Source organism: Mastigoproctus giganteus, chromosome 3 (assembly GCF_048544385.1).
Source record: "Mastigoproctus giganteus isolate SK-2022 chromosome 3, ASM4854438v1, whole genome shotgun sequence".
In the NCBI taxonomy this organism is placed as follows: Eukaryota; Metazoa; Arthropoda; class Arachnida; order Uropygi; family Thelyphonidae; genus Mastigoproctus; species Mastigoproctus giganteus.
The window spans coordinates 212448335-212468143 of NC_143577.1; the positions used below are offsets into that span (position 1 = coordinate 212448335).

At 37.4% G+C, this 19809-nt stretch overlaps 1 protein-coding gene across 4 annotated transcripts in view; it reads left to right on the forward strand.

The window, feature by feature from the left end:
- The window catches only part of LOC150088662 (serine/threonine-protein phosphatase 2A 56 kDa regulatory subunit epsilon isoform-like), a 258149-nt gene that overhangs the window by 191484 nt on the left and 46856 nt on the right, over positions 1-19809 (forward strand). For all 4 annotated transcript variants that reach the window (XM_090369609.1, XM_090369608.1, XM_090369611.1 and 1 more), the window contains exon 9: positions 19346-19396. In XM_090369609.1, coding sequence (XP_090225735.1) covers positions 19346-19396 — 51 coding nt within the window. The remainder of the gene's footprint in view (positions 1-19345; positions 19397-19809) is intronic.

A 19809-nucleotide genomic window follows, 5' to 3' on the forward strand; every position in this document is an offset into this window, starting at 1 on the left:
ACAACCTCTTAAAAGTAACATCACTTGTATCAGGTTAAGTTAAATCACATTCAGTGAAAGTATCACTGATATAATATAATTACAAGCAACCCTCGTATAACACAACTTCTACAACATGGTTTTGCTCTATATGATTGATAAGGTGTGGAAATTCTTGCACAACATGGTATTTATATAACACAGTTTCGCTCGAACACGGTTAAGGAATTGTGGCAACCTCGCATACCATGGTATTTTTGAGCTTTTGTGTGGGGAAACTCTGCTATTATGGTGGATGTAATTTTTCAACATTTCCATTCTTTTTTTGTGAATCCCCACTTTTGGCTCGCTAATCGTTATGCAAAAAAAAAAAAAAAAAAAAATTATTGGGAAATCAGTGTGTTCTGTACTATTGAACTTGTGGAAAAATCTAGATTTCAAAGTTTTATTATTATTGGATAATGTGCGAGGCCATCTAAAAGATTTAAGTCATCCAAACATTGAAGTAATGTTCCTACCACCTATTACAATTGATTTTGGAAAAAATTGATTCCAAATTGAATTGATGCAAAATTGAAGTGATGGAGGCATGGAAACATTTTTTGATTGTATAAATGTGTGTTGGAAAAATGTATAGTTGATTTTATGAACTTCTTTCTATGGCCATGGTCTAACTGACAGAAAACGGAATCCGTGCGATAGTAGAACTTGCTACGTCGGTAGGAGTGGAAGGTTTTGATTATATGACTACTGAAGCCCCCGTGGGTAGCACAGTTGGTAGAATCGCTGTCATCCCCACACCGGATGGAAAAGACCTAAGTTGGAATCCTGTCGATGGTGGGAGGAATTTTTATGGGTCTTTTTCCTAGCGTCGTTGAGTTAGTCAGTCTCAGGTGAGGGTAGCATGGTTTTTTCTCCCAGAAAAATAGAAAATCTACCTCAGAACACACACACACAGTGCAACATAGCCTTAGTAGGTGATGTTCCTAAAAAGCCTTAGTCGCTTGATGTTCCTAAAAAAATGAAAAATTATTACTGAAGATGTTCAAGGATTACTAGTAGAAAAAGAGGCTGGCGAAACAGATTTGGTGGAAATGGTATTAGAGGCAAATCAAATCAATTCAGAGGATGATGGTGCAGATGAAAATTCTTAAGTTCCAAATTTTACGCTAAAAAGTATACGGAAAGGCATAAAGTTAGCCGAGCAATTAGAATCTTATTTTTTGAATTCAGATTCTTCGACTGAAAGGAGCCTAAAGTTCAAAAGGGAGCCTCAAAAATGTTTATTTACATAAGATGAAATTACAAAGATCTATCAAGCAAAAGCAAACAAACCCAGATTAATGATATTTTAAAGAGAGCAGAAGATACAGGAAATCTAGAATGGTGTATTTTTGTTAGCTCTTGGAATGTAACCCCCCCCCCCCTTTTTGTACTGGTTCTTAGTCCTGTATAACACGGTTTCGCACTACATTTTATAGGAACCTAACTACCATGTTATAAGAGGGTTACCTGTACTACTAAAGATTTTAATATTTGTTAGTTCAAAGAAACAAATTCAGAAACAGTATTTAGTACATCTCTTCTTCAACTAACAACTTTTCCTTTTCATATCTACTTTTTATACCTCTTTGTGTTTAACTATTTTTTATTTTTTATTCTGCTATTATGGTGGATGTAATCCCACCTCAGGCTTGGATCAGAGTAATAAATTAAAAAACTTTGGGAGGTGCATTAGGGCCACAGAAGCCGATGCACTAACAACTAAGAAAAAAAAACTTGCATCATTATTTTTATATGCCAAGTGGATTTCTCTCATCTGTAATAATTTAAATAACTCTTTTATTTATTACCTCCATCCTTTAGTAAGTGTAGGCTGTGGCAATGTCCCCCGACCATCATCATCTCCCCCCCCCCCACACACACATGTTTGAAAGTTTGTCAAAACATGGTAAAGTTTTAAAATCAAATTTTAAATAAACAGTATTGATAAGTCTGGAAGTAACTAAACTTTGACCTAAATAGCATTGACATGTTTAGGGATTATTCCCAGTCAGTTAAGGGTTGCGAACTTCTGGGCTAGAGGATTAAAGCAATCTTTTATAGTTATATCTTTAGAGGTAAGTTTTAAAGCTATTTTATATGTATTTCATGTTGTTAAATCTTTCTTTAGATTTGCATTTCCACGTCTTTATTGTACTCTTTTCGTTATAATTTGCTGTTTGCAAGCCCATTTTCTAATTGTCTCCCCCCCAATATGCACATTATAATGTTGTGCTCGTGGGGATAAAAATTACTTGACTAGTGTGAATCTGATCAATGTGTGCTTTTCTGGGGAGATGCCTTGTTTTCATTAGTCAAAGCAGGTATGTATTCTAAAATTATCTACCACCATAATTTAATTTGCATCTGGGCAACATGAGTTTTATATTAACATGTTAGCTGCTGTTACTAATACTAATACTCTGTTATATTTAATAGAGTATTAATAATGGCCATATGGTGCAAGGAAGCATAGGGCTTATGCTGCACCAGCCCAAAAAAAAAAATAGTAGTAGTAAAATAATAAAAGAAAATTAAATAAACAAAATATACATTTCCCTCCTGACCTTTGAATTTCTCCAAACTATCAGCCTCAACCACCCATGCAGGTAACTTATTCCAGTAAATTATAACTCGCTGGCTAAAATAAAACTTCCTGCAATCCAATCTAAGCTTCTTTCCCCATAACTTGAATTTATGGCCCCTAGTTCTAGAATCATTTATAGCCATGAGTATATCTTGCATACCATAATTTTTGAAATGTTGAGAAGTAACTTTTTTAATATCTGCCTAAAAATAAATAATGGTTGAAAAGTAAAGGGCTGTAATTCGTAGCTAAAAGCAAACAGTTACTTTTGGGCTTAGCTGTAAATCAAAGCAAACCTCGAAAGTTTATCAAAAGTTTATTTTGTCTACATAAACTAACCTCAACAAAAGCAAAGAACAAATAAAACTGTACCACATCCTTACATAACAGTATTGATGATAAGCAAAACCAAGCATTGCAAATAGTGCAGAGTTCAGTCAGTGCACCAGCATCCAGAAGTTATTAATTTCATGTGCTTTTACTTTTACATCATTTATGACCAACTTAATAATGATAGCACATGACTTGACTGCATTTGATTCATATACATGTCAGCAAATGTATGTTAAATAAACTCTGTAATGATCATTGAGTTAGCTCAGACCAACAGAATGTTAAGGTTACAAATAATGACATCTAACTAAAGTAATTAGCTTTCAGTTAAGTCCCTCTTTTGCTGCAGCTGCTGTGCATATTTGTACATATTAATGTGTCTTTGTAAAGAATATCATTACATATTCTGTTTTCATCTTATGAAGCTACTTCCATGACAGGTCAAGGATATAATCTGGGCTCATAGTGGCCTAACATAGTAGCAGAGGCATGTTATGCAAGAAAGCAAGCTTATCTAGCATCAGCCAAAAAAAAAAAAAAATTTCGCACATTCATTCCCTCTAAAAGTTTGTCCAGTTTCTCATTGAATTTATTTAAGCTATCAACTTCCACAACAACAGGTGGAAGTTTGTTCCTGCAATCAACCACCCACTGGCTAAAGGCAAATTTCCGCACATCTATTTGACAACTGTTTTTCCTCAATTTGAATTTATGCCCCCTCGGGTTCGAAATCTGAGCAAGAAGAAGAATCCCGTCAAAATTGAGCCTTCTCAACCGGTTCAAGGCCTTATACACCTCAATCAGCTTACCTCGCAGGTGTCTAGTCTCCAGATGCTGCAATTTGCAGAACTTAAGCCTTTCTTGATAAGAGCACCCCCTTGTTCCCCTCACCAATCTTGTTACCCTTCTTTGTACTCGTTCTAGCAACTCTACATCCTTCCTAAAATAAGGCCTCCAGACCTGTTCACAGTACTCTAGTCGTGGCCTGACCATTGCCTTATATAACAGGATAATCACCTCCCTGTCCCTGCTATCAAAATTCCTAGATATTATTGACAAGACTCCATGACCTGCCCGAGCAGCCCATCTGCACTGCTCAGCAAACTTCATATTTGACTGCACAATTACCCCCAGGTCCTTTTCACTTTCCACTTCCCTGAGTGTGGTACCACACAGTTGGTACATTTCTCTTCGGTTATTGCTACCCATATGCAGTACTTTGTATTTGTCAATGTTAAACTTCAGTTTCCACTTCTCAGCCTATTTGCCCAACTTATCCAGATCCAGTTGGAGTAGCATACTGTCTTTATGTCATTAACAACCCTGCCAACCTTTTTATCATCTGCAAATTTGGACATTAAACCTAATATACCTTCATCAATATCAATGAGAAATATACAAAACAACAATGGGGCCCAACACTGAACCCTGGGAAACTCCGTTAATAACATTTTTCCACGAAGAGCAGTGTCCATTGATTACCACTCTCTGTCATCTCCCACTCAACCATCCCTTTATTCATTGTAGCAACTTACCCTTAATACCATACCTCTCCAATTTGTACAGCAGTCTTCCATGTGCAACAGTATCAAAAGCTTTCCTGAAATCCAAGCGTATGATATCAAAATTATTTTTAGCATTCTGTTCCTTTGTGACCATATCATAATATCCAATCAAATTGGTCAGTCAGCGTATCATAGTATTCAATCAAATTGGTCCTTTAACAAACCCATGCTGTGTCTTAACTATCACTGCAGTCTTGTCTAGATGATCCTGCAATGCATCTTTAACCATATAGAGTTAGAAAAAATATACCAGTTTCTTTAATTTTTATCGTTAACTTCCTTTCATTTTTTGTGAAACAGCTCTTTGACTTACAATCAGTAAGTGTGAAGACACAGGAAAGAAGCTCGTCTTTCTTATTTTTTCTCTTAATCTCACTTTTACTAACCTAACACAGTAGCTGCTTGGTCACTAAGTGGCACTGCTCTTGCCTCCACGTGGCGGGGCTGGTAATCTGGGAGAGGAAAGTAACACTGCCAGCGCCAAAAGAGCAAACATGTAGTAAAATAACTACTGATACTACAGGGCTTCAAGAGAGTAAAGTAACTACTGATACTACAGGGCTACCAAGTAGAGATACAGAAGAGACCGAAGACAGATATGGACCCACCAAAAAATAATGACGTACATTGTTATACATGCGACAGGAGATCAGACATTAGGACGTATGTCTCCCTTTGTAATTCAGGAAACATTGGAAGGTCTAGTAGGATCTCCCAAATCTGTTCAACGTCTGAGATCCGGGGACATACTAGTGGAAACAGAAAGTCCTAAACACTCCCAGTAGTTGTAACACCACACAACGCCGACCGGGCTAGCCGGGTGGGTAAAGTGCCTGCCTGGCAACCCAAAGGTCGCGGGTTCGATTCCCGCCTCGGGCTTGGATAAAAGTACTGCAAAAAACCTTGGGAGGTGCATTATGGCCACAGAAGCCTATGCGCCAGCAACTACTAAAAAAAAAACAAAAAAAAACACCACACAACTTGCTGAATTCTTCCAGAGGAGTGATCTCCGAGTGGGACCTCTTAAATGTGTCAAAAGAAGAGCTCACAGAAGAATTAAGAAGCCAAGGGGTAACAGGAGTGAAGAGAATTAATATCTGAAGGGATGGAAATATAATTCCAACAAGAACTCTAATCGTAACCTTTAATACTCCGAAACCTCCAACAACAGTCAAAGCAGGATAACTGAACTGCCAAGTAAGACAGTACATACCAAATCCATTGCGATGTTACAAATGTCAGAAATTTAGACATTCGCAAATGGCATGCAGAAACTCGGCAATCTGTGCAAAATGTGGTTCTAAAGAACACGAGACTACAGATTGCTCTGCCAACACCATGAAATGTATAAACTGTAAAGGGAAAACTCCAGCCTATTCAAAAATATGCGAAAAATGGAAATAAGAGAAATTAATTCAGAAATACAAAACAAAACACAACAGAACGTACCAAGAAGCAAGGAGAATAATACAGCCATGGCCTACAAACAAGCCATCATATGCACAAGCAGTGACCCAATATAAATCAGTAGAAGTTCAAACTGAAATTTCCATGCTAAAAGAATCATTTAGTGGATTGAAGACACAAAAACAGGAGAAAATAGTGAATACTCCAATTTCTATTCACACAGAACAAATACCAACAAATCAGTACCACAACAAAGACCGAGGTAAACCTACAAACACCAAAGCAACCGAACAGATGGACATAGAAAAAATAAACACATCTGAAGAATCAGTACTAGAAATTTTCACAGAAGAAATAAATAAATAAATAAATAAATAAATCAATACCCTAAAAAAGATAAGACAAAATATAAGAATGCTCCATTTCGGAAGCAACCCGAAAGCTCTGTGAAAACCCAATAATGGATCAGTTCATCCAGCGGAAGTGTAGAGGACTACGAACAAATTACGACAATGTCCAGTATCTAATTACACACCATACGCCACTATACGTCTTCAAGAAGCATATTAAATACCTTAGACAACAAGAAACCCTTTCAGTAAAAAATTGTATAATGTATAGGAAAGATAGAATAAGAGATGGGCCAACACATGGAGGAGTAGCCATTTTGGTTCATAACTGCATCCCAACTGAACACATTCCTTTAAACAGCAGTCTCGAAGCGATAGCTGTAAGAATAACATTATGATTTAAGGTAACCATCTGTTCAGTGTACCTTCCACCAGGACCAGATATAACTTTTGAAGAAATAGACCAACTAATCTCCGAACTCCAATCACCTTTCTGTATAATGGGAGATAAGAATGGGCATAGTCATCTGTGGGGAAACACTGACATCAACAGATGAGAAAGAATAATAGATCACCATAATTTTTCTCTACTTAACAATGGTAAACATACTTATTTTCACTTTCCTAGTTGTACAACCTCAGCAGTAGACCTAACCATATGCACCCCTTCACTCCTACCAGAATTAAAGTGGCAAGTAATAGAAAACCCATACAGCAGTGACCACCACCCAGTAATCACCACACTGATCAGAAACCATCCCAGCAGACCACCCCGCTGGAATATAGAAAAGGGCAACTGGGAAAAATTAAGAGAACTCGCAATATTTAATCCACAAAGCATTCAAGAAAATTCAGTCGATGAAGCTGTGAAACACGTCACAGCTACCTTAATACAGGCAGCTGACAAACAGTACCCAGAACTTCAACTCGTTTTACGCTACAGCCAAATTCCTCGTGGAATGAAGACTGCATGAGAATAAAAAGACAAAATAAAGCATGGAATAAGTTCCGGAGATGTCCTACAATGGATAATCTCCTGAAATATAAACAGGCATGAGCGCTAGCCGGGTATACCTGGAAAGAAGCCAAAAAATATTCCTGGATCCAGTTTACTTCCTCAATAAATAGAATAACAAATACACAGACAATATGGAATAAAATATGGGAAATACAAAAACCAACCATCCTTAATATTACGCTGGAATGGAGAAAGCATTACTGAACCTTCAGAGACAGCTAATATACTAGGAGAAACATTTGCCAAAGTATCGTCAAAACAATCATATTGTGAAGAATTTTTGACCTATAAAGAGAAAACTGAAAAAAAAAAAAAAAAAAAAAAAAAAACAGAATTAATTTTAACACCAAACATATTGTGAATCCTATAACCAACCAATTACATTGCATGAATTATGTGAAGCATTATCAAAAATAAAACCAAGTGCGGTTGGACCAGACAACATACACTATGATATGCTTAAACATCTAAAGCAAAAAGAAATAGAAAACCTTCTTAAACTGTACAATTGCAATTTTCAAGAAGAGCAATATCCTGACGCATGGCATCATGCAAGAGTATTAGCTTTCCAAAAACCAATAAAGATCAGAACAACCCAAACAACTATTGACCGATAGCGCTCACTAGCTGCTTGAGCAAAGTTTTGGAGAAAATAATCAACAAATGATTAATCTGGTTTTTAGAAACAACCAACTGGTTCAACCAAGGTATGCAATGTGGGTTTAGAGGTAATAGATCCACCTTAGATCACCTCGTAAGAATAGAAACAGACAAAAGAGATACATTTATAAGTTCAAAACATATGGTTACCATATTTTTTGATATAGAAAAGGCATATGACACAGTATACTACAGGACATCCATGATACAGGCCTCAGAGGACATTTACTGCTCTTCATCCAAAATTTTATGAAAAATAGAATATTTCAGGTCAGAGTACTGAACACCATGTCAAAAACATATAAACAAGAAAGAGTTGCCCAGGAGTCTGTCCTTAGTGCTATACTATTCGTCATAAAAATAAATGGCATCACAAAACAACTGCATGTAGTTGACTTCAGTATATCGTATCAAGCACAGAATATAGGAACAATAGAAAGGCAACTACAATGTGCAATTAACAAAATCATAGTTGGCCCAGAAAAACGGATTTAGAATTTCACAACAAAAAACAGTCTGCGTACATTTCTGTAGGAAAATAAACTTACATTCTGACCCTGAACTAACAATAGAAGGTCACAAAATACCCGTCAAACAAAGCGTAAAATTTCTTGGACTCACTTTAGACAACAAGTTAACCTTCGTAGAGCATATAAAGCAATTACGAATAAAATGTAGGAGATAACTTAATATCCTTAGTCTTAACATCAGTATCTTGGGGAACAGACTGTTATACCTTGCTCAATCTGTACAAAACACTAGTAAGTCTGGGTGCGAGGTTAGCCTGTGCGGTCATTGCTCCTTAAAGCTCTTCAAACAGAGAAGTTTTTCCTGATTTATTTTCTGCTTTATTAGTTTAAATTGTCATATTAACTTATTTTCTAGAGTAGCTTTATATTCCTAGTTACGATACTTAGTTTAAAGTTTAACTTAGACAGAGATTTTGTAGATATTACTTAGTATCGGTAACGGTATCAAATCCACGTGTCACAAACCAATTTTTTTTTTAACCAAATTTAGTCGATTTATTAACCAACTGTTATATCAAATTATCTTCTATAAGTAGATTATAGACCTAGTCAGGATCCTTAGTTTATTCTAAATTTAGATAGCGAGATTTGGAAGCTAATCAATACTTACGAGTCCATAGAAATACCGTTCGTGAATTCCCGCCATTTTTACACGATAGCATAAGCTTAGTGTCGTATAGTGCATAATATAATATTGTCAATTAATCAGTAAATCTATTAATCTTGATAAACTTTATTGTCAATTAAATTGTATTTTTAACTATATATATATATATATATATATAACGACTTAATCGTAACAAATAATTAATACATAACTATAGTGGTACACGTGATACGGAAGTTGTATAAAGGGAACTCGTAGAAAACACTAGATACCGAAAAAAATATATATATAACATAACTGTTTTGGGATATAACTTAAGGATTTAATTTTTGTTTTGAATTTTATTGAATTAAATCGGAATCATGAATCTGACCAGAGCAGCAAAGCAAAAGGCTCAAGCTAATGGGAGTGCTGTGGTTCAGGGGAGAACTGAGGGGGGCAGTTGCCCTCTGAATCACAGTCTATTAAAATGCACTGTTTGCTTGATGTTTGCGGAGCAGTCGGGTACGGGACATAATATTGCCGAGGGGGATGTCTTTGTGTGTGCACGATGTAAGGAGTGCAAGGAAATCAGGCGACAACTCAGCGTTGTTATGGGCCTTTATGAGAGCTTGAAAGACAGGGTGGATGCCCTCGAAGGAAATAAATTGAGGGGCCCATCAAGCTCTCAGCTGCCCACATCAACGCCAGAGCTTGCACTTGGTCATCAGGCAACACAGAAGCAGCCCCCTAGGCAGAATGCGCTGGTCCCACAGAACTAGTAGTTGTTGGTGACTCTATTGTCAGGGAAACGGGGAACATACTTTGTAAAAAGGATAGGTGGAATAGGACCAGGGTATGTCTGCCAGGAGCAAAGGTTGATGACGTTGTAGAGTGGATATCATCTTTTAAGGGCACAAAAGGTGATATAGTTGTACACGTTGGCACTAATGATATTAAGAGTAGGAGACCGGCGGAATTACTTAGCAAGTACAGGTCACTGTTGAAAAAAAGCCGTGAATTAGGGTTGAACTTGAAAGTGTCTGCAATTCTGCCCAGACACGATAGGAGGGAGTATATGATGAGAGCCTTGTCGATCAATTCGGCCCTGGAGGGATTGTGCAAGGCTCAAGGGGTAGAATTTTTTTCAGCCTGGACTGTACTTGTTAACAGGAGAGATTGCTTCTACAGGGATGGGATACACTTAAATAGAAAGGGTGCAAGAATTTTTGCTGATGCTGTCGAGGCAGTGTTAGGTGGGTCGGAAAACTGCTAGTTGGGGGGGATACAAGGACTAATAGATTAACAGTAGCCAGTGGCAGAGGTGGAAGTGATTCTTGCACTGCTTCTATTGAAATGAGCAGAAGTCTGAAAAACAAGATGCAGGATATTTCAGAGACTGCTGGTAGTCATTGCGGTACAAGTAAACACATGGGTTGTGTTAGGGTAGCTAAGAATAGAAACAGGTGCATGTATACCTGCGTGTACACCAATGCTAGGAGTTTGGTAAATAAATTTGATGAATTTGAGGTATTGCTCAAAACATCAAAGGCAGATATTGTTGGGATATCAGAGACGTGGTGTCACACAGATATAAGGGATGCGGAACTGCAATTTGGGGAATACAATGTGTATAGAAAGGATAGACAGGACAGGAGGGGAGGAGGGGTTATGCTATTAATTAAGAAACACATAAAGTCCAAGGAAGTGAAGCCAGTCGACATCGATGGACAGGGCAGTGTCGAGTCAGTTTGGTGTGACATAAGCATAGGGAAATCAAAATTGAGAGTAGGAGTATGCTATAGGCCTAATGACTCTGATGAGTATAATAAGATATTGTACAGGGAAATAGAGTGGGCCAGTAAATCAGAGAGTCTTATAATGGGGGACTTTAATTTCCCAGATATTGACTGGAATTTGTGGGTTGGTCACTCGCACACTAGCAAGGCTTTTGTGGATTTATTGGATGATTGTTTTCTACATCAGCATGTTCGTGAGGCAACAAGAGGGAGCAATACTCTTGATCTGATTATCAGTAGTGATTCTTCATGCATTAAGAACCTGCAGATAAATGAACCACTAGGTGGCAGTGATCACAGTGTGTTGAAGTGGGATTTACTCAAGGAGGTAACTACCATCAGAGGTAAAGGGAAGGGTTTTTGTTTTCGTAAAGGCGACTATGATGGTCTGAGACAGTATTTAAATTCTATACAGTGGGACCAACTGATGATGTTACCAACAGCAAACTCAAAATGGGAAGCATTCAAGGAACTAATCTTGGAGGCTACCAGGCTTTACATACCAACTAAGAAATATTGTTCAAGGTTTAGGCCTAAATGGTTGTCAGATGAACTAATGAGACATGTGGCAGAGAAGAAAAATGCATGGGATACATACAAATTAATGGGTGACATGGAAGCCTATGATAGATATAAGTTGGTCTGTAACCAAGTCACAAAGGAGATTAGGCAGGCAAAGGCAGACTATGAAAAATCCTTGGCAAAGGATGCAAAGAAAAACAGAAAAGAGTTCTTTACATACTTGAACTCGAAAAGGAAAGGGATGAATCAGATTGGTCCACTGGATATTGATGGTTCAACAGTTGAGGATCCTGCTCAGGTGGCTAACAATCTAAACGAGTATTTTGCATCTACATTCACGCATGAGGAGTTATTCAGGAAGGAGAATGATGTAGGTAAAGTAAACATTGGCAGTGAGCTGGATGATTTTGTAATAACTGAGAGGAAAGTGGAGGAGAGATTGTTGAGGATAAACATAAAAAAGGCACCTGGGGTGGATGGGATCTATCCAGTTATATTAAAGGAGGCAGCAAAGGAAATATGCAAACCCCTAGCAATAATTATGAGAGCTTCTTTGGACTCAGGGGAGGTACCCATAGACTGGAGATGTGCAAATGTAACCCCAATTCACAAAGGAGGATCAAAGGCTGACACAAGTAATTATAGACCTGTTAGTTTAACTTCTGTTCCAGGTAAATTAATGGAGGCACTGGTTAAAGAAGCACTGCAGGATCATCTAGACAAGAATTCAGTTATAGCTCAGACGCAGCATGGTTTTGTTAAGGGCAGGTCTTGCCTGACCAATTTGATTGGATACTATGATGTAGTCACAAAAGAACTGGATGCAGGGAATAACTTTGATATTATATATTTGGATCTTAGAAAGGCTTTTGATACTGTTGCACATGGAAGACTGCTGCACAAATTGGAGCAGTGTGGCATTGGAGGCAAATTGCTGCTATGGATAAGGGGATGGTTGAGTGGCAGAAGACAGAGAGTGGTAATCAATGGACACTGCTCAACGTGGACTAATGTTATTAGTGGAGTTCCTCAAGGTTCAGTGTTGGGTCCGTTGTTGTTTTCGGTGTTTATGAATGATATTGATGATGGGATATCAAGTTTAATGTCCAAGTTTGCAGATGATACAAAGGTTGGCAGGGTCGTTAAGGACAATACTGACGCTATGCTGCTGCAACAGGATCTGGAAAGGTTGAACAGATGGGCTGAGAGGTGGCAAATGAGGTTTAACATCGACAAATGTAAAGTGCTGCATATGGGAAACAGTAACCCCAGAGCAACGTATCAACTCTGCGGTACTACACTGACAGTGGTGGAGAATGAAAAGGACCTGGGGGTAATTGTGCAGGCAGATATGAAGTTCTCTGAGCAGTGCAGACGAGCTGCAAGAGTAGCTCATGGTGTCTTGTCAATGATATACAGGAATTTTTCTAGCAGGGATAAGGAGGTGATTATTCCCTTGTATAAGGCAATGGTAAGGCCACATCTTGAGTACTGTATACAGGTCTGGAGGCCTCATTTCAAGAAGGATGTAGAGCTGCTGGAACGGGTACAGAGAAGGGCAACAAGATTAGTAAATGGAACAAAGGGTTGCTCTTACGAAGAAAGGCTTAAGTTTTGCAAATTACAGAGTTTGGAGACTAGGCACCGGCGAGGTGATCTGATAGAGGTGTATAAGGCTTTGAATGGTTTGAGCATGCTCAATGCCAATGGGATTCTTCATCTTTCTCAGAATAATCACCTCAGAGGGCATAAATTCAAATTGAGGAAGGACGGATGTCGGATAGATGTGCGGAAATTTGCCTTTGGCCAGCGGGTGGTTGGTTGGTGGAACCGACTTCCATCACTTGTTGTTGAAGTTGATAGCCTAAACAAATTTAAAGCTCAACTGGACAGGTATTTCGAACGAACGGAGGAGTGAAATGGGAGTGGTTTTTTTTTTTTTTTTTTTTTTTTGGCTGATGCTGAATAAGCTTGCTTTCTTGCATCATATGCCTCTGCTAATGCTAATGCTAAGATCAAAAATAGATTACGGAGCACTTGTTTATGCTTCCGCCAAAAATAGCACCCTCAAATGGTTAGATCTAATTCACCATAGTGCACTACGAATAGCAACAGGAGCCTTCCACACATTGCCTTCGTACAGTCATTATACAGAAGCTAATGAACTACCATTGTTCCTCGGGGGACAACAGTTGGCCCTACTCTTTGCATACAAGATAAGATCCACAAGAAACCATCCGATTTGGACATCATTATTCTCACCAAAATGGGAAAACATATATAGGAATCGCAAAAGTGCAAACAAGCCTCTAGGAATCAGACTACAAGAGCTACTGACAACATATGATCTTAACATAGATAATGTTGCAAATCTTGAAAGGCGCATAATACCACCATGGATAAACCACTCCACAACTTGTGAACTCTCCACACAAACCTGGAATAAAAATAACTTGTCAGACATTAACTTTCAACAACTGCATGCAGCACGTAGAACTAAATATCCCAACCATGTATCAATATATATACAGATGGATCAAAATCAGAGAACCATGTAGGAGTATCAGCAGTATTCCCAGACACTACACTGGCATACCAACTTCCAAAAGAATGCAGTGTCTACACTGCAGAATTAGTAGCAGTTCAGATAGCCCCAAAGTACTTCAGAACCACATATCATTTGAGAACAGTAATATATTCTGATTCATTAAGTGCAATACAAGCCATTCAATCCACGACCAATATAACCCATCCAGTTCTCGTGCAAATTAAACAGATATTAACAGACTTAACAAAAGAAAAACAAGAAATACTTCTGCTGGATACCAGGACACAAAGGGATAAAAGGAAACGAAGAAGCTGACAGAATTGCAAAATCAGCAACTAACCTCCAGAAACAACCTTTCCCAGTTCCGTATCAGGATTACAAACCAATCATTCAAAACCACTCTCTAACACCATGGCAAGAACTCTGGCAAAAACAAACTTCAAATATATTATATGAAATTAAACCAAAAGTTGAACATTGGAAAACAAGCACAAGGAAATCAAGGAAAGAGGAAGTCGTTCTGACCAGACTATGAATTGGACATACACACATCACACATGGCTTTACTGCATGTCATCACACATTTACTGCGTGCCGAAGAACCTCCAAGATGCCAAACATGCAATACTACCCAAACAATCAGACATATACTCATAGAATGCCCAACCTATGAAAATGATCGACAAAAGATTTTCTCATCATTATATAAAGGAAATCAAAACATCACCCTCAAAGATATCCTAGGTGACAAGGAACGTGTATCAGACATTTTCAGATTCATGCAGACAATCAACGTCTACCATCTACTATAAATAATGATAGGGTATATAATCACAGAAAATATTTTAACTCCCATGCATTCAACCAAGATATAGAGAATGAATATGCATACAAAGACATAATATAACAAATGAACTGGTGCACTATGATCTCCGTTGTCAATGCGCCAATAAACAACAAGACAACCAGCCAACCCCTGAGTCCAAGGAAGCTCTCGTAATTATGGCAAACGGCCCTGCTTACTTCATTTGCTGCCTCCTTCAATATAACTGGATAGATCCTGTCCCCCAGTTTCCTTCCTTATGTTTAACTTCAACAATTTCTCCTCCACTTTGTTCTCAGTTATTACAAAATCACTTAGCTCCCAGTTTGATAAACTTCTGGCACTCCCCTCATTGAATAACTCCTCATGTGAATGTAGATGCAAAATACTCATTGTTTATCAGCTACCTGCACATGATCATCAATAGTCAACTCATCTATGTTAAGTGGTCCAATCTGATTCAACCCTTTCCTTCTAGAGTTTACATAAGTAAAGAACTCTTTGCTGTTTTTCTTTGCATCCTTTGCCAAAGGTTTCTCATAATCTGCCTTCGCCTGCCTAACTTCCTTTGTGACTTGATTACAGACTAGTTTATATTTGCCATAGGCTTCTGTGTCACCTGATACTTTATATGCATCCCGTACATTTTTCTTCTCTGCCACAAGCCTCATTAATTCATCTGACATCCATTTAGGCCTAAACCTTGAACAGTATTTCTTAGTTGAAATGAAAAGCCTAGTAACCTTCAAAATGAAGACCCTAAAGGCTTCCCGTTTAGAATTCAACATTGGTAACATCATCAGTTGATTGCACTGTACAGAATTTAAAAACTGTCTGAGACCCCTGTAGTCACCTTTATGAAAGCAAAAGCCCTTCCCTTTACCCTTGATGGTAGTTAGATCTTTAAGTAATTCCCACATCAGTACATTGTGATCACTGTCACCCAGTGATTCCTTTATCTGCAAATTCTTAATGCATGAATAATCACTGCTGATAATCAGATCAAGAGCATTACTTCCTCTGGTTGCCTCTTGAACATGTTGCTGTAGAAAACAGTCATCCAATAAATCCACATAAGTCTTGCTAGTGTGAGAGTGACCAATCCACAAGTTCCAGTCAATATCTTGAAAGTTAAAATCTCCCATTATAGGACATTCTGATTTACTGGCCCGCTCTATTTCTCTGCACAATTGCTCATTATACTCATCAGATTCATTAGGCCTATAACACACACTTACTCCCATTTTTACTTTCCCAGTGCTTATGTCACACCAAACAGACTCAACATTGCATGTACACCAACATCAATTGGATGCACTTCCTTAGATTTTGTGTTTCGTAGCTAACAGCATAACCCCACCTCCCTTCCTGTCCTGTCTATCCTTTCTGTACACATTGTACTCCCCAAATTCCATGGATAATGGATCACCCAAAGTTTTCGCACATTATTAGTTTTAAAAAATAAAATAGAAAAAGTAATGATCTTCAAATTACAAAATTTCAAGCAATTTCAATATCCTGGATATTACTATCAGGATAAACATCATCTCTGGAATGTAATGAAACTGGGTTACTCTCTGAATCAGACTGTCAGGACTTTTTCGTGTGAGGTGCATTCAGTAAGTTATCTGCCTTGACTTTAAATATAAAAACTAGTTTTATCATATTCTCATAAAATGTCTGTATCTTATTTGCATAGGTTCAGCTCAATATTGTGACCTATAGAATAATAGATTTAAAGTAGCCAACCCAGAAGGAAACATGATGTCATGAAATGCATCTGGCCATCATCATATTGTTGACAAAACAGATGAATGGACTATTAGTTAGTCGTGACCCATGAGGGCGCCTCCATAGTCAGGTGGGCAGGAGCAGCAGTGCATAGCACATGCTTCTTGATTAGACTGGGGTTCGAGCCCATCACCACCAAATACGGAGGATGTGAAAAGGTCAGGAAATGACCACCGCATATCCCCGGAGCAATATGGCCTTAGTTGCTAATGCTCCTAAAAACCAAATAACAAACGATGACCCATGAGAGTGGTATATGGTGGTGGTCCTTACTGATACCAGATATGATTTTGATCTGAGCAGTTTAAATGGAGGGTAATATTTACACCAAATTTATGGTAAGTCTGTTTTGGCAGTTAGAGCATTCTTTGTTCAATTTGTTAGAGAAATTGTCAATTCATAGATGTCCCTGCTCATGCTAATCATTGGATGTGACAACTCCAGAAATTTTTGCCAAAAATTGAAGAACTGAAGGCAAATGGGCCTGTGATACTGGATTCCATGATTAAAGAGTAACAATACAGCATATCCAATGACAAAATTTTTAATAACTAAGAACTGGTTATGCAGGATAGATGTATTATTGTGTTTGCCATACAGTGTGATATTTTAGAGAGGTTGGTACTGACGATCCATGAACAGTTGACTGTATCAAAGGTCAGTTACTGGACACCAACAGTGCTTTGGTCCTCTTCAGATACAGTGCATGACTTACTGCATTTTTTCATGCACTACTGACTCCCCAAAAATTCAGGACCCAACTCTACCAGAAGATTATGACCACAATTTTTTTGACAATGAATTCTTTTGATAAGCTATTTACTGCATAAGAAAATATTTACTGAAGAAGCCTATGCTTCATACCTAGTGCCTATGTTTGGGTGGGGGGGGGGGAGAGATTTGTCTAGTCTTGCCCTTTGCAACCTTTTGTTATATCTAATTTTTGTTTTTGACATCTTTGTATTTTCTTTGAAGAACTGAGACCAAATCACTTCACTCCTGATTTTAAATAAATAAAAGTTCTCAAATTCTTTTCACTCTATACTTATTTGCTTCACTATTTCATATATGTGGCACTAATGTGTAGCTGTGACAATTGCTTTTATATGTGCTCTTACTAAATAGTTTATAAATGTGGTTTTAAGGTGTTTATTTTAGATTCTTTTGTGAAACTTGAGTGATAAGGTTCATCAGGTTTGACTATTTGTAATCAAGGGAGGGTAATATTTACACCAAATTTATGGTAAGTCTGTTTTGGCAGTTAGAGCATTCTTTGTTCAATTTGTTAGAGAAATTGTCAATTCCAGCTGCCTATGCATCCATCATAGCACTGGTATTTAAAAGTTTGAAGAGCTGCTTTTTAAATTCTACAAGTTATGGATGCAGGGGAGTTTGGTTAGGTGTAGGGGTTTGTCACATTGATTAGTTGTCTGGTTTTGGGACAGGATATCACCTTATCAGAAAAGATATAGATTTTTAAAGGCTTTGAGTTTTAATTAGTAAAGGCATATACAGCCGTATAATTGCGCCACCACTGGAGAAAGACATGGTGACCTACTCCGGTATTTTTCACTGGAAAACTTTATGAACAAGCTTAAGAATAATTCAATAATGCTAGGAAAGGCCAGTGGAACAAGGAGAAGATGTCGGCAAAGAACGCACTGGCTCGACACCATCAAGAATGACACTGGCATGAGCATAAAGGACTTGAAAGAAGCTGTTGAAGAGCGGACAGCATGGAGGCAGCTTGCCCTTAAAGTCTCTGAAAGTCAGCTGCGACTGAACAGATGAAAACAACAACAACAACAACATTTCATATATAACTGTTTTTGGGTATATTGTTAATGTTATCGTATGTGTTGATATACAGTTGTCTTACTTTTCTGTGTGGGTTTTTAATGGTCTTCTGTAATGATTTAGGTATTGCTTTATAAACTCTTCCTGCTTGCTATCAAGGGATTAAATATAAATTTGTTACGATCTGTTTTTGTGTTTTTTATTTTAAGTTCCAGGCACTTAGGAAGCCTCCATAATAACTTAGTAAACTGTTATGAACAAATTTCAAAGTTTAATTTTTAGAAAAATACAATATATTTTCGGTTTACATTTGAAGTAAAGTTTTCTTTAGCACTTTAAAAAGAAAATCTTAAATTGCACTTGCTCAGTTAACAGACCTGTTGTGATCAACAAACCATTTGAAATTTAATGTCAAGTGAAAGACATTACATGGGAATTAACAATTAAAATTAATTTAACTTTTAATTGTATGTTTTAAAAGCAACGGTTTGTGTACTGACTCTAATATTTAGAAATCCCCCCCCCCTTCATCCAGGACATTAAATGTACTAAATTCATTGCTTATTTAATGACAGCACATCTAAATCTATTTTAAAATTCTTTTATCAAGTAAAAAAAAAAAAAAAAATTAGATATGACTCTCTTCACAGAGAAAATTGAGTTTCCTTTCTTCTCTGTCTGAAGGAAACAAGATTGATTTCTTCCATTTTTGCTTTGACTGGATAACAGATCCCAAAGTGAATTCAGAAACTTGTCTGTGTATTGAATGTTCAGGATGTAAGGCATCTCAACATTACAGTCAATAAATGAATTTTTGCTTTTAAAATATGTCATTAGTGTTTTACTTAATTTTAATCTGATTTTAGTTTAGATGCATAAATTTGGTTTCTAGAGTGTCTTTCTTAGAGTGCAGAACATCTAAGTGAAAGTACAAGAAAAGGAAATATTTTGTAAGATAGACATAATTTGTAGTTTAATTGAAATCTAATTTTCATATTTTCATTCTAGGTAATACGAGGACTTCTGAAATTCTGGCCTAAAACGTGCAGTCAAAAAGAGGTTTGTATATTCTTACATTATGATATTTATTAGTATTAGCAAAATGATGCAAAGAAGCAAGCTTATATGACATCAGTCAAAAAAAAATTTTTTTTTCCCTACACACTTCATGCTAGATGAAAGTTTATTCCAATAATCAGTTATGCTGTGGCAGTTATTTCATATCATTGATGGAATCCCCATGAGCTGTTCATGCAACCTATCTACACTCCCCGGAAAGCTTAATCTCTGACTGTACAATTATCCTGTTGGGCAAAAGAGGGACTGGCAGAATTGGTCACCATGCAGTCATCTAATATTTGGAAAAAAGGGACTAGTGCCAAAGGAAATTCATAGGATATGGATACAACATTGAGGAACTATGTCAGTTTGAAATATTGCCAGGTCATCTCACTGAACTTATGTACCACATA